Source organism: Hemicordylus capensis, chromosome 14 (genome assembly GCF_027244095.1).
Source record: "Hemicordylus capensis ecotype Gifberg chromosome 14, rHemCap1.1.pri, whole genome shotgun sequence".
Classification (NCBI taxonomy): Eukaryota; Metazoa; Chordata; class Lepidosauria; order Squamata; family Cordylidae; genus Hemicordylus; species Hemicordylus capensis.
Genome location: NC_069670.1, coordinates 8026112 through 8041554, shown reverse-complemented (window position 1 = coordinate 8041554; position 15443 = coordinate 8026112). Strand labels below are relative to the sequence as shown.

Below are 15443 nucleotides of genomic sequence, written 5' to 3'. Positions count from 1 at the left end.
ACCAAGCCTGTACAACTTCGGCCTTCCTGCAGATACTGGACTACTACAGCGCCCTCTTGGCTGCTGTGGATGATGGGAGTTGTAGTCCATCAGCAGCTGGAGGGCTCAAGCTGTGCGCGCCCCCCCCCCCGTTTTAAAATGAATAAAGCAATGCTCTGCTGCTCCCGCAATGGAGAGAGCGAGAGAGAGGCCAAGGTCCTGGGGGCGGAGAAATGGAGCTCTGTCCCTTTAAGGCAGCCAGCGGCCCTCCCCATTCCTCCTCCCCCCTCCCTCCCCCCCCTTTCCCAGAGCTACATCAGCTGCTTTCCAAGGCAGTGACTCAGGACTGTCAGTGGGAGAGAGCTCCGAGGAGGGGAAGGCCAGGCCAGGCAAGCGCGCGCGCTCTCGCTCTCGCTCTCGCTCCCTCTCGCCTCTGCCGGCTGCCTTACTCTGCCTTGCGGTGCCGTCCTTGTCATTCGCAGGCCCCGAGCCGCCGCCATGGAGACCCCTGGGCAGAAGAGAGGCACCCGGAGCGGGGCCGCCTCCACGCCGCTCTCGCCCACCCGCATCACCCGCCTGCAGGAGAAGGAGGACCTGCAGGAGCTGAACGACCGCCTGGCCATCTACATCGACAAGGTGCGCTCGCTGGAGTGCGAGAACGCCGGCCTGCGCCTCCGCATCACCGAGTCCGAGGAGGAGGTGAGCCGCGAGGTCACCGGCATCAAGTCGGCCTACGAGGCGGAGCTGGCCGACGCCCGCAAGACCCTGGACTCGGTGGCCAAGGAGCGGGCCCGCCTGCAGCTGGAGCTGAGCAAAGTCCGCGAGGAGTTCAAGGAGCTGAAGGCCAGGTCAGGCCCCGCCGGGGGGGGGGGGCGGGCGGGCGGCTCCGGGGTTCAGCGGGGGACAGGGGGGCGCTTGCCGGCGGCACCTGGAGGGCTGTGCGCTTCCGGCCTGCGGAGGAGCCCGAAGGTGTCCCTGAAGGACCAGGGTGGCCTCCCCAGCTGCGGGCCGCCGGGAGCCTGGGAGGCCGGCGGCGGTGACGTCATGGGCTCTCCGGGCAGCGGGAGTTGGCGGCGGCGGCGGCGGAAGGGAGGAGGATGCCCTTCTCTGGCTGGGCAAGCGCGCGGCTCTCCCTCCGGCTGTGCAGAGCGCCAGGCCAGGAGGAGGAAGGGTCTCCTCCCTCCACCCCCGCCACGATTCGTGCAGTTCTCGAAAGTGTGCTCTATCCCTGCTCAGCCTGGTGGTCTGTGTGCTTGGCAGTGCAGCCTCCTTGGCAAGAGGCTGGCACCATCCGCCTGCCTGCCTGCCTGGTGTTGTTGGAGCGGTTTGGCAGCGGGCTGGCTGGCAACGTGTCTGCACAGCTCTGGGGAGGAGGCCAGGATTGGACTGGGAAGAGGGTTCAGGGGTCCCAGCGTTTTTCCTGGAATCTGCCCTCCTTTTCGGAATGCTCCCTTGCCCCCCCCCCCCGCTTTTTTTGGTGTGTGGTTAAACTCCCTCCGTCTTGGATTCTGCACCAGCTGTCAAAAAACCATGTTTGGGGCGGGGTGGGGAGGGGATAGTCTGCCCCCTCTGAGTGGATCACGAGGGATCCCTGCTCAGAGGGCACCCGTTGGCCCCCTTCCTTCGACTTGGGCTTCCCTTCTGCCCCTGGTGCTGCTGGGCCCCTGAGAGGACTGGCCTTGAGTGTCGGCCTCCCTCCGTCTTGCTGGCCGGAGCAAAATGGCAGCCCGTGTTGATGGCAAAGTCTGGCCGAGGCACCGGCCAGGAGCGGGGGGGGGGGGAAGAGCACCTCCGCGGTGGAACTGGACCCGGAGGTTGGCTCGGGTGGCCCAGAGGGGGTTGCCCAAGTGGTGCCTCTCTCTTCCTGCCACGGGTCCGGCTGGCTGGCTGGCTTTCTGCCCCTTCTCCGGGGTCTCCAGGGTGCCCCTTCTTCCCGCTGCCCCTTCCTTGAATCACAGCCTAACTCTGGACCCGACGATGCTGCTTGGGTGGCTGATCAAGGCTGGCCCACGAAGCCACCTCCGAGTGTGGTCCAGGCCCCCCCCTGGCCTGAGTGGGGGCCCCAGCATGCTCGGCTGTGCGTCACCCATTGGCGCCGCTCCCTCCCATGCCCGAGGATGGGACCCTTTTCCGAAAGGGAGGCGCGAGTTGGGGCTAGAATCGGAGCTGGCTCCCCTGCTCGGCACCCGCGTTGCCTTCCGAATCGCCAGCTTCCCTCTTGGGCCTTGGGCCGCCCTGCTCTCTTCCTACGAGGGCTCTTCTGGGTGTGGCGGGGGTGGGATTGGGGGGCTGTTACCCCGCCCCTCCCCAGTCTTTGCAACTGGAATAAATTATGCACGTCGGGCGGGTTGCGTCACGCACTGTGGTTGCATTTTTGTGGCACGTGTGGTCGGGGGGAGCCGTCCCTTCCTCATCTTGAGTTGTGAGGCGCGGAGTGGTGGCTGGGACTCGGCAGACGAGTGGGGCAAGGCGGAGTGGTTGGAGCCTGGCAGGCTGCGGGGGGCCCTGCTCTCTGGCCGCAGCGAGCCGAGTGTGTGTGGTGCTGCCGCGTGTCGGAGGGCCAGACCCTGGGCCTGTGAAGGTTGGCGTCTCCTTCTGGGCTCCTGAAATGCAGCCAGGCGGCTCAGAGGGCTTGGGGGCATCAAGCCCACGCCTGCCTGCTAGCCACCTGCCTCTGGGCCTCTCGGCTGCTGGAGGGCTGGCCGTGTGTTTCCTCCCTCCGCTGGCCTGGTGGCAGCAAGCATGACTGGTCCCCTTAGCTAAGCAGGGTCTGCCCTGGTTGCATATGAAAGGGAGACTAGAAGGGTGAGCCCTGGAAGAAATTCTCCCTCAGGGGATAATGGGGCCGCTCTGGGAAGAGCATCTAGGTCCCAAGTTCCCTCCCTGGCAGCATCTCCAAGAGAGGGCTGAGAGAGACTCCTGCCTGCCACCTTGGAGAAGCCGCTGCCAGTCTGGGTAGACAATACTGAGCTAGATGGACCAATGGACTGACTCAGTATATGGCAGCTTCCTCGGTTCCTATGCCAGATCAGTATCAGCAGCTCTTTAAGCTGGCTAAGAATGAACCTTCCGTGTCCGAATGGGGGTAGCTGCTGATCTGAGGGGGAGGCCAGCTGTTGACATCTAGGGAGTTGCCTCTGCCCTTGGTCCGCCTGGCTCAGTATTGTCTCCTCTGACTGGCCGCGGCAGAGGCAGGGGTTGGGCCTGGGGCCTTCTGCCTGCCCGTAGGGTGTCTGCTTCTGGGCTGCAGCCCTGCCGGGGCCTCCTTGCAGGTCCTTCGGCGGGGGCTCCGTTTCTTCGACGCTTGCTGTGGGCGCCCCACAGTCCCAAATGCTCCAGGCGAAAGAGCCCCTTGCCCAGAAATAAGTGCATCTCGTGGATGCCTCTGGAAGCAGCTCAGGCTCTTAAATTGAACCCGCGTCTCCTGTTGCAGCTCCCTCTTTAGCTCACTTTGTGCTCACCTCCGTGGCGCTGTAGCGAGCGGCTGCATTTAGATCCCGAGTCTCTCGGTGCAGCGGGTGTGGCTCAGCCTCCTGCTTTGCTGGGCTCTGGGAGGCGGCTCCCTCCCGGGGACACGTGACTCCGTGTAGGCCAAATGGCAACGGGGCGGGCGGGGGAGCCCTGGGAGCGGAGCCCGCCGTGCTCCTGAAGTGCCGTTGGGGCTGTGATGGCCTAAAGCAGCCTTGAGCGCCAGTGTGAGGAATGGGGGTCTGGGCGATGGGAATCTCGACCCAACCTGCCATTGTCGGCTTCTGGAGCAGCACCTGGGCGTACTTTCCCCCAAGGTGGGGTAGAGCGACCTGTGGGCTTCCCAGCTCAAATCCTGCTTCGCCCTTGACCCACTCGGTCCTGTGCGTGTCTACTGGGAAGTGGAGCCCGCTTGTCTCGTGGGGCTGACTTAAGAACAGCCCTGCCGGATCAGGCCCAAGGAGGCCCATCTAGTCCAGCATCCTGTTCCCCACAGTGGCCCACCAGATGCCTTTGGGGAGCCCACAGGCAAGAGGTGAGGGCATGCCCTCTCTCCTGCTGTTACTCCCCTGCAACTGGTAGTCAGAGGCATCCTGCCTTTGAGGCTGGAGGTGGCCTATAGCCCTCCAACTGGTAGCCGTTGATAGACCTCTCCTCCATGAAGTCATCCAAACCCCTCTTAAAGCCATCCAGGCTGTTGGTTGTCACCACATCTTCTGGCAGAGAGTTCCACAAGTGGATCACACATTGTGTGAAAAAGTACTTCCAAGACTGCAGCTTCAGCCAAGCTGATGCCCTCTCCAGCCTGCGAAGGAAGCCCCGTCCCAGGGAGCGTACTGGCCTACCTTGCAGGACTCTTGTGCAGATCACCAAGGCAGCGTGCATGAATTGCTGGGGCCCTCTGAAACACACTGTGCAAGTGCATAGTCTGAAAGACTAGCCAGTGACAGGGTGCTAGCCCAACTGTAACTTGCAACATTATTTGTGGCTTTTAAAAAAAAACAACCCAGCCTTTGTCAAATGCCCCCTGATCTCGTTGCCCTCGGTGGGTGGGTGGCTGCTGAAATAATTCCTTGGCGCATCGGTTCTTCTGGACGTAGGGGTTGGAGGCCTTGGGTGGGCTTTCTGCCATCCCCCACCTCCACGTCCCGATACTCTGCTCTTCTGCATGACATCGGAGAGGATGTGCACAGCAAGCTCTCGGTTGTGGTTAGGTCATGATGGTTGCCTTCCTTGTGGTGACTAATCACGGTTGCGGCAGTGCTCATACGTAATACTCGGTGTGTCTGGGTCTCCCCATTGTGCAGTTGCCACCACAAAAGACACCCGGGAGAGTTTCTGAACCGGCACGAGCGCAAACATGTATTTGGAACCCTGATGGATGGGGCTTCAGAGCCCAGAAAGGGCGAAGCATTCTCCACCCTTTCTGCTGCGTCTTGATAGAGCCAGGCCTTTGTTCCTCAGGACTGCCTGCTCTGGCTGGCAGCAGTTCCCCCAGGGTTTCAGACACACATGGATGTTTCCATCCCTACCTGGAGACGCCGGAGATTGAAGTGGAGACTCTTTGCCCCAGTTGGTTCTGCCCCTGAACTGTGGTCCCTTCCCTTCAGAAGCGGAGTTAGGGCAGGGAAGATCCCTGGTCCCTCCAGCACAGTATTCACTACTCTGACTGGCAGCCGCTCTCCAGGGTTTCAGGCAGGAGTGAACCTGGGACCTTCTGCAGGCCAGTCGGGGCTCTGCTATCCCTGAGCTGCAACCCCCTTCAGTTACTCCCTCCTGGGTCTGCTTTTCTAAAGGAAGAAAGGGGGTCATACCTCTAATGTAGTTAGCCACTAAAAAAGCAAAAGTCAGTCTCTGCCCCAAGGAGCTTACACATTTGGAATGGCGGAAGAAGGTACTGGCATGGATGAAGGAATGCATGGTCTACCCCAGACTGTTTTTTTTAAAAAATGGCAGTGCTCTCGTTTGTAAAAAGAAAAGAAATGTGCTTCTTATTCTCATGGTCACAGTGACCAGTTTGGGAAAACTGCAATTTAAACTTTGACAGTGAAGGAGACGTTGCACCTGCATGGAGTTCTGTGGGTACACCCTGAGCAGAGGTCACTCTTTTTTGAGAAATACTAGCTGTCCTTCCCAGCTCTGGGGTGGCTGCTCTTTTGCCTCCTGTGCTCCACCCCAGAAGTAAATGCACCTTGCAATCCCCCGCTTGACAACCTTGTGTTTGTGCTGCAAACAAGCCCAGATGCAAGTGTTTCCCTTGGGGCGGTGGCCTCCCTCTTCCTCGCCAGGCGCCTTTGAAGCTGCCTGTGTGCTTGTCTCGTGCAAGCAGCAGCAGCAGCAGCAGCACCACGGGGGCGATAGGGTTGCCAGGAGAGGCGACAAATGTTTTGGGGCGGCAAACAGAGATGGTGATGGCGGCGGCGGCAGTGTGAGTCAGAAAGGGGAAAGCACAATGGAGTTTCGGTCATTTTGAGCTGTGGCTAGGAATTCCAGGGGGAAAAACGAGAACTTGTGGGCGCGTGAGGGCTCCCCCCCCCCCCGCTTCCGCTCTCTGCCACCTTTGTTGTGGTTCTTTGCAAAGATCCAAGCAAGAGGAGCCAGGAAGTGAAACCCACTCGGAAATCTCCTCTCTCTGTCAGTGCTTGGCTCATTTCTTGAAATATTTCCTTCATGGCCTGTCACGCCTGCCTCGGGGTTTCTTCTCTCTGCTGCCCCCCCCCGCCCCCGTGCGGTGCTTAGTGCTAACTTTTCTTTTTTTAAGTAGCAGGCTTGCAAAGGCCACTGTTTGCCATCCCAGAGGAGACCGTGCCAGGCAGGCATTGCCCAAAGAGCTGCAAGGCCCTCCAAGGTGGGTGGGGGGGAGAGCGCACACACCAGCGGTGCATATAAGCACAACACAGCCGGGCCCTTCTTCTAGCAGCCCCGTGGAAACAGCCGCCCACTAGCGGAGCCCATCAGACGCTGTCGATAGCCTGGCAGGGCGGTTATCTCTGCTGCACAGCGAGCGCCCGCCCGCCTCCGAATCTTTGCCCGGGCATCTCGTATTGGGACTAGCAGGGTGGGTGGGAAGCAGATGGCGAAGGCAGGAAGGCAACGGTCAGGAGGTGTCGTCTGGAGGCGACCAGGGCTGGCCCGGGAGAAATGGTGCCCCCTGCCCGCTAGTCTGTTTCTTGGGGCTGCCAGGTTGTGTTCAGGCTTGCAGAACCGAGTAGGGAGACGGGCCTTGCTGCTGGCTCCAGCCTCCTCAGGGCTTTCCGGTTCTGGGCTTCCACTGAAGTCGCTCACGGCGGAGAGTCGGCTCCACACCGCCAGCTGCCAAGCTCGGCACTTTCGGGGTCCTCTTCTTAGGAAGGCGCCCTGAGCGCCCGCCTGGCTCGCCCACCCCTCAGGCCGGCCCTGGGCGTTCCTGTCCCCAGCGCCTGCGTCTCCCGCCTGAGCTTCTTAGTTGCCCCCCTCGCTTCCTTTCCCTGGTGGTTGTGTCCCTCATGGATACTCTTCTGGCTCCTGTTCACTGCGTTCCCACTGTGTCCATGAGGACTAGAAGCGCACTTCTTCATTTGCAAAGGCCAGCCTCTCCAAGAGAGCTTGAGACAGCAGGAGGGCTTGGAGGAGACGGGTTCGTCTTGGATGGATTGTGCCCAGACACAGCAGCCAAAAGGTGATGAGAACTGTAGTCCAGCAAAGACTGGGGACCCCCATTGGAGAACCTCTGCCGCGATTTGTGCTGCGTTGTCATTCCTGCCGTTCTGAAGTCCCCACCCATGCCCAGCTACAAATGCCAAGCATTCCTCCCAAGTGACGCTCAGAAGCCGAGCTGTGCACCCGGAATCTGCCTGGAGGTTCCAAATCACGGCATGGCAGAGCCGGAGCTCTTCCGAGGCGTCCCCCCGCCCCCCCTTCTGCCCCCTTCCCTGTGGCCTGCCTGGCCTCCTTGCAACACGCAGCGCCCTTTCCCAGCATCCCCCTCCCTCCCTCAAAGAAACCTGTGTGTGTGTGTGTGTGTCAACATTCAAAGATAGCAGCCGGGGGGGGGGGGGGGGGAGAGGACAGGCCTCCCGGACAGGTGCCGGCCTGTTCCTCTTTGCAAACTGCTTGCAGCCGGATTTCTGGATCGCATCCACTGCAGAGCCGGAGAGTTGTGTGGGTTGCTTCCCAGCGCAGGCCAGCGACCTACGAGGAGGTCTGCTGTGGGCAGCCTTGCCATGCCCCCTGGAATCCCAGGTTTCACCCGGACTTTAAGCATCTCACCCAGATTGCTTTGCCCGCCCAGATTCACCCGGATTTCAGCTTTCATTTAAAAAAAAGAGGGGGGGGGAGCTCAGCTCCAGGCCTTGCAGAAGGGTGGGGGGGATGGAGCCAGAGGGGCCGTCCCTCTCCTGCTCAGAAATGCATTTCAAGCTAATGGACATGATATGCAGACGAGGCACCCGGATTTGGAAAGCCAGCCTATGGCGGCCCTCTTTGTGGTGGGGGCCTGCACCAGGCGAAGGGTGCGAAGGCGGGAAGCCACCGGTTGGGCATAGAATTAACCCGCCGCGTTGAGGCCAGAGTTGCTGAGCAGGTGTGCAGCAGCAGCAGCAGCAGAGTGTGCCACCTGGCCGGGCCTCTGCAGCTCCCCAGCGGGGAGCGAAACCAGTTCTGCAGGACTCAGAGGCACAGTTTCTTTGTTTACACACTGGGTCTTGAATCTTGGCAACCGGAGGCTTGAGATGAGCCCTAGAACTGCCTGCCTTGTGACACACCAGCGAAAGCAGGGGGTCCCCAAACAAAGGTCTCCGGACAGGTCTATCAGTGGCGACTAGTCTGGTGGCTGTGGGCCACCTCCAGCCTCAGAGGCACGAAGATGCCTCTCAGTCCCAGTGGCAGGGGAGCCACCGCAGCAGCAGGAGAGAGGGCGGGCACATAAGTTCTTGCCTGTGGGCTCCCCAGAGGCATCGGGTGGGCCACTGTGGGAAACAGGAGGCTGGCCTAGCTAGGTCTTGGGCCTGATCCAGCCGGGCGCTTCTTATGGATATTGTTGGATGACAACTCCCATGATCTCCTGCCATGGTAGCTCTTGATAGGGGGTGATGGGAATTGTCATCTGGCACCATCTGGGGCCCCTGGGCTGGGAACCTCTGAGCCAAAGCAGTATGATCCCCATACTGAGACTAGGACCTAGCTGAGGCTAGCGGAGAGAGAGAGCGAGCATGCAGAGTGCGTGTGGGAGAAGTGAGAGTGGGGTGGAGAAGGCCCTGGTTTGTCCTCCCGTCTCTGCCACTAGCCTGAGCTGGCTCTTGTTTGGTCCCCAGCATCTGTTGTTCAGGTGCACTGCTTTGGTCTGAGGAGGCTCTGCTTAGCTCGGAGAGTCCGCTTAGCTCAGGCGTGTAACTCAGTGACTCCTACTTAACTTGCCTGTAGTGTGAATAAGGATTATCTACAGGCAAGCAGAAAGGGGACTTTTAGCAATGGATGAGAATGGGTGCTCCCCCCCCCTTCCCCACACACTCCACTTCAGGCTGTTTAGTGCCAGAAAATGAGTGCAGAGTCGCACTAGTATGCATGGGCAGGCAGATCGCTCTCTCTCTCTCTCTCTCTCTCTCTCTCTCTCTCTCTCTCTCTCTCTCTCTCTCTCTCTAGTAACGTTTGTAGATTGCCTGCAAGATTTCAGCTGGGGCTGAGAGAGCTCTGCTCTGTGAACTTGCTTGAGTTGCTGGCTCACTTATCAAGCCATGAAGATAAGCCCCACGGCAGGGTGCAGGTTTGCACGAGAGAGGCTTCCTGCAGAAGGGCTGCGAGAGGCTGCAGAGCTGCTCCCAGTCAGAGTAGCCCACTCCAGGCTCAGGGGGTCCCCAGGTGGCCGCTTCTCCCGCTCCCGGTCCGTCTCTCGGTGGCAGCGGGGCATCCTCGCGGCAGGGATTCCCAGGTGCTTCTGACTGCGATAATCCCCAGCCAAAGGCCATTGCTGCTGGGGATTCTGGGAGTTGTAGTCGGCAACGTCTGAGCATCCGTGTCACCGGCAACGCTGCTGGGGTTGCTGCCACTTCGAGTCGGCCGCTAGATGGGTCGGTGGGTTGTGCTGGTCTCGGGCAGCTTCCCGTCTTCCTCTAACCCAGATGTGTCCAAAGTGCAGTCACCAGCACGGCTGCAGATGCACAGGAGGGTTGCAACCTTGTGTGTGTGTGCGTGTGTGTGTGCATGCAGCAATTGACAGACTTGCTGTGTTGGTTCATGGCGCAGCCTGTGCGTGGGAAAGGTGTCCCCCATTCCCTTGAAACAGGTAAGAAGAAAGCCCCCCCCCCACTTTTTGCAGTGCTTTATGCAGATGTATCCTGCATGGCTGTAAATGCCCAGGCAAGTTGCATTTGTGCAGAAAATGTGTGTGAGTCTTCACAACAGCCCTGTGCGGTCGGCTAGGCTGAGAGGAATTGCCTCGGCGGAATCCACCCAGAGAGCCGAGATCGGCGCCTGCGTGGCTCCCGTGCTGCGCTGGGCCCTGAACAGCATCGTCCTTCAGAAGCAGGAGGGCGCGGCAGGCTCATCCTTTCTGGGATCCTTTCCACCAGGGCAGATCATAAAAGCCAGCCTGGCGTGGCACGTGTGCCTGGCGGGTGAGCCTTCCCGTGGCTCTCTGCGCCTTGCAACTTTCGGATGGGCCAATGGGATGCAGGGATGCTGCTGCTGCTGTGCAAGTGCTGGTTGGCCGTCCAGATGTGAGCCAGAGAGGGGCTGGGCTGGGCAGGGCAGGGCGGGGCGTGTGTGCCTGTGCCTGTGTGTGTTTGGCACCAGGGAGCTCTTGTGCTGGAGAGGCCCGTTGGTGACTCATGCTGGCTGCAGGCAGCAGGCAACGCCCTGTTCTCCCACCAGATGTGCCGAGTACAAGGCTTGGCATTCCTGGCGATGGGCGTGCAGCTCCTGCCCACCCACGGGCAGCTTTAAGGCTGTGTTTGGTTCTGTCAGCACCCCCTGCTGGTGGGTTTCTCCGGGGCTTGGTGGCTGGAGGTGGAACGCGGCGCTCGGTCTCCACGTTAGGAGCTTGAACGGGCGAGCCGAAGTTTGCCCCAGTGCATTCTGGGGGGGGACGGGACTTGTCTCTCCCGCTGTTCTAGGCCAGGCCTTGTGGGATTCTCGGCTTCCAAGCGAACCCCAGAGGTGGCCCTCGCAGCCCCCGAAATCTGCCGTTGCCATAAATGACGGACGGATGCTCAGTCTTGGTTTAGCTTGTGCAATTCCGCCCCCCATGGCTGCAATCTTGGCAGAGTGTCCGCTTCGTCCGCCCCTCCCGCTTTCTGATGCCTCTTCTGCAGGTGTCTGGTGTTTCTGTCCCAGTTTCCAGTCCTGGTTTGGCCTGTTGGTTTTCATGCCACTAATAAACTTCTCGAGGCATTTAACAAACGCTTCGCCTTGATCGCTGCAGGAGCTCTGAGCCTTGGTCGTTCGAGTCTTCCTTTCTACAGACGGGGAAGTGCGCTGGGGCATTGCTCAGGGGATCCGTGGCTGGGCAGGGTGGGATCTGAACCCAGGGCTCCCATTCCAAGTCCAAAGAGTGAAGGTGCCGGGAGACCACTTTGCTGGTTTTCCTGGCTGATAATGCCCGTGTTTCTTGGGAGCTGAGTTCTAACACTTAGGCAGTCTCTGCGAGTTAGGGCAGCTGGCCATAACCTTTTCTCTCCTGAAGAAAACAAAACCTGCAGATCTAATCTCGCCACAGGCCTGGTTTTCATTTCTAGGATAGCTGTGAGGACACACGGATGTGTCATGAAGCCACTTGGGGAGGGGGATGTGCAAGGAGAAGCCGGCTCCGGGCAGTTGTGATTTTGAATGGCGGATGCCTTGCCAACAGTATTTCTGCTTTCTTCCTTCTCTTACTCTGGGCAAACTCTGCAGGGCCCCAGGTGCGCAGGGGAAACGTGCCTCTGGCATCCTGCTGGGGCAGTTTGAGGTGGGAAAGGGGGTGATGGCGGAGGGAGGATTCCCTGCTGGCCCTCCTTCTTGCTCTTCTGCTCAGAATAGCGTCCTGGGCTGGGAAAGAAAGACTTCTTCTCTGCAGCTGTTGCCAGTCAGAGTAGACGATAGTGAGCTAGAGAGCCCAAGGGTCTGACTCAGTAGAAGGCAGCTTCCTGTGTCCCCCTAGGAGTACCCTTCGCTGCGTGGTGGAGCATCTGCCTTGCATGTGGTAGGTCCCACCTTCGACCCCTGGCGGCATCTCCAGGTGGGGCTGGGAGAGAGGCTCCTGCCTGAAACCTGGGAGGAGCTGCTGCCGGTTGGGGCTGGGGCAGTAGTGTCGTAGCAATCCTGAATGCGATGCCCCCATCGTCGGCCTTGTGTCTGTTCCGTTTCCAGCATGTTGGTGTGCAATGTGCCCGTCCGCTCCACACAGCAAGGCTCGCAAATCCTTGGTGAGGCCCACTCTGGACATTTGTGCTAAAGTCTTCTCAAATCTTTCAGCAAGGGCCCCCGTGGGTGCAGTGGGGAGGGGGAGGTCGTAGAAAAAGGGGGCCGTCCCACATAAGCCTTGCCATGGCCGGAGGAGCCCTCCTTGCCTGCGCCCCCCCCCCGGCTGCTCTGGGTGGGGCTCTCTCCCGGCTTTAATTGGATCCTTCTGCCTTCCTGCCTCTGGATCCAAAGCCAGGCTTGGAACAGCCCGTTCTGTGCCAAGGCTCTGCTGGCTGCACGTTTCGGGTGGGGGGGGTGCTTGGCTTTTTTTTAAATACTCCCCCCCCCCGTGCTTCTCAGTCCAGCTTTCTTGTGCAGGAGGGAGGCCTCTGAGGACCAGCTGCAGGGCAGTAGCAGCAGGAGGGAGGGCCTGCCCCCCTCACCTCTTGCCATCTGGGGGGCCACTGGGTGAAACAGGAGGGTGCTGGACTGGGTGGGCCTCCGTGGGCCTGACCCGGCAGGGCTGTTCTGATGTTCTTCTACTGCCCCTCTCCTGCCCTGGCTACCCATGATTCCTTGGCACAGAATCAGGAAGCGGCCCTTGTGATTTCCGTGCAAGGGAGATTGGGGGTGGGTGGGAAAGGGGTGAAGGATCGTGTCCTCTTGGGAGACTGTTCTGGGCCCTGATCCATCCCATGGACTGGCGTTTGTTCTCCGTGAGAAGGAAAGGTCTACTCGTGTGCCGCCGCTGCAGCACCAAACCGGGGATAGTGGCGCGCTTGCTCCGCTCACCTCCTCCTGGGGAGGGGTCTTCAGGTGGGCTGGCCGGTGGCTCTCAGGACTGCTGGGAAGCGGGCTGGGCTCCCTTCGCCGGCTGTCCAGTGGCCGTGAGCATCGCCTCATCGGTCGGTCTGTTTCCGGTCCTGGCCTGCCGTCTTCCCAAGGCAGCCCCAAAGGCCAGGTTCCTGCCGCCCTGCTGCCTCGGGCGAGGCGTGTTCCTTGGCCAGGAGGGCAGAGCTTTCTGGGAGTGGGCAGAGGCAGCCCCCTCTGGGGCCAGCCGGCCTCCCCACCTGCCGCAGGCCGCAAGCAGAAGTGGACTTTGCGCTCTCGCTAGGCTGGGAAGGGCCAGTCGGGAGCCGGGTCTCCTCTTGGCTTCTGGCTGCGCCTGTTGTCTGTCCAAAAATATATCGGGCAGTTTTGAAGCGGCGGCGGCGGCGGCCGTAGTCCGTTGGTGCCGAGTCAGCAGGGCTCCTGCCCAGCTCTCGCCTCTTTGTCTACAGAGGCCGGCTTAGCCGTCCAGCGGAATCCTCGCCTTGAGGGAGAGTTGCTGAGCGCTGAGACCGGAGGAGGGTCTCTCTCTCGAGGAAGCTGGGAGGGGACGCGGTGGGAGTGGGGCAACCCCCCCCCTGTGCCGAGGAGCCCCTAGACAGAGGAGCAGAGCCTGCGGGGGGGCCCAGGCAGGCAGGCAGGTGGTCCCGGGTCCGATCCCTGGCAAGCCCCTCCAGGCAGGGCTGGGAGGAGAGACCTTTCTCTGCCTGGAGTTGTGGAGAGTTGCTGCCTGCCCGTGCAAGCCGTGCTAAGGTGGGTGGGCGAAGGGTCTGACTCTGGCGGCAGCTCCCTGTGAGCCTGAGTAAGGGAGTGGAGCCCGCAGAAGGCGGGCAGGATGCCGCCTCCACAGCAGCCGCCGCAGCCTGGAACGGTTCCTTGGAGGCTTGGTGACTGGTTGCGGTCTACTCGTGAGCAAGGCCAGGGAGGCTGGGAATCGGTGGGGTTGGGGAGCAGCTGCCCACTGCCCTGGGCTGGAGTGGGAGGCCGGAACTGGGAGGGCTTGACCCCCCAGCGGGGCCTGGCTGGCCACATTCCCTGGCCAAACAGGACTTGCAGGTTTCGGAAAGGCCGCCTGAAGGCGTCCCGAAGCTGCCGGCTGAGCATGCAGGCTGCAAGCATAGGGCGCTGGGTTCGGAGGGGGGGGCTGACAAGGTGGGAGTTTGTGGCTCCCACTGTGTGTGACCTGCCGAGGAGGCAGATGTTCCCCGCGGAGCTGCAGAACCTCCTCCTTGGAGCTTGAGGCGGAGGCTCTGGGGGAGTTCCCTGCCTGCCATCGTTGGTGACACAGCGCCCATCCGCTTTGCAACCGCTGAAGGAGCAGGTCTCTGCCCCTAGGGGTTTGCAGTGGAGGAAGGGACCTGGGGGAGCAGAGGCAGGCTAAATGTAGAGGGGGGCTCTGCTTGTGTCATATGCATGCACGGATGCAGAAGGGTGGGGGTGGCCCGCTTGGGGTGCTCCATCTGTTGGTGGACTACACCTCCCATCATCCCCTGCGGCACTTGTAGCGGGGGGGGGTGGGGGATGGATTGCCAGTCCGGCTGGCCAGAGAGTTCTCATCTCCTTGGTTTAAGACTGACTGAGGTGGCCAGCCATGCTCCTGCTTGTGGAAATGTCCCGGGGGAGGAGGAGGAGGATTCCAGCCTAGCCTGCCAGCTCTCTCTGTTTCCTGGGGTGCCACCCTGCCTGCCACGGGCTGAGCAAGCACGAGACCCCCTTCTTGCCACGCAGGCGCGTTCCCAGCCGGTTGACGTTGGGCTAGGCACTCTGCGCGCGTGCACGCGCTGTTTTTTAAATCTGTGCCTTCCAGGCGGGCGAAGGGGTTTCATGTTTCCGTAGCAGGCATCTTCCTTTAAAGAGCAATCTGCAGGATATGAGTCAGAGGTGCAAATTATCCCTCCAGGCCTGGAGAAGGGGCTGGTGTGGGCACAGAGCTCCTGTCTGGGGAAGGGGTGGGGAGACGACAAGAAGTCTGCGATCTATAGGATTAGAGGCCCTGCCAGCAAATAGAGCCCCCATGGACTGAGGCATTGTACCCCGTGTGCTGGATCAAGAACAGCCACCACATTTGTACAGACTGCGTTTCGGCAAAAGTGTCCAAAGCCGTTCACATAGAGAAATGAAAACAGAGAAGATGGGGAGCGTGACCCAAAGCCCTCCGAGCTCAGGTGGTGCCGTGTGGGGCCAGAACCCAGAGCTGCAGCTTTGCGACGGTGTGGAACCCAGGATGAGCGAGCCAGGCGCTCAGGAAGGCCCCGGCAGCGGAACCCGCCCTTGGCTGATCCAGGCAGTTCTAGTGAACGCAGCCCCTGCCTAGTCGCCTGTGGCCAGAGAGAAGCGCCCCCGGTGAGCAGGCTGGGAAGGTCTCCTTGGCTGCAAGAGCGCAGACCCTTCTCCGCCCGGCCCCCATCTCCGGCGACCCACATGCCCCCAAAGGGCCCCTGGGAAGACTCATGACCAGATTTCCTGACGGATATTTTAAAAATATATATATATTTCCAAGCCGCTCTGGCTGGTTTGGATTTTGATCCAGGCGCTGGTGCAGGGGAGGGGGGTGTCAGCCCCACTGGGGAAGGAGAAACCGCCGGCTTGATCCTGCTGCCGCATCCCCCTCCACCCTAGCAGGGCTCATGGCGGAGCTGGGCGATTCACATGTTAACCTTCCTCTCCGGCACTGCTCCCATCAGACTCGGAGCCCCGTGACTACTTTGGAGGAAAAGAAGGGAAAATCTGGGAGAGCTGGTCGCTGACCTCCTGTGGCATGCGGGTGCGTAGCCGTTTGCCTGCTTCCTTGGGAGTAGGGCTCCCTGGGCTTG

General features: G+C 60.8%; 1 protein-coding gene across 1 annotated transcript in view; it reads left to right on the top strand.

Moving 5' to 3' along the window:
- Positions 1 to 324: 324 nt before the first annotated feature.
- The window catches only part of LMNA (lamin A/C), a 33802-nt gene continuing 18683 nt past the window's right edge, over positions 325 to 15443 (top strand). Inside the window, exon 1 of the mRNA XM_053278470.1 lies at positions 325 to 827. Coding sequence (XP_053134445.1) covers positions 478 to 827 — 350 coding nt within the window. The 5' untranslated portion in view covers positions 325 to 477. The remainder of the gene's footprint in view (positions 828 to 15443) is intronic.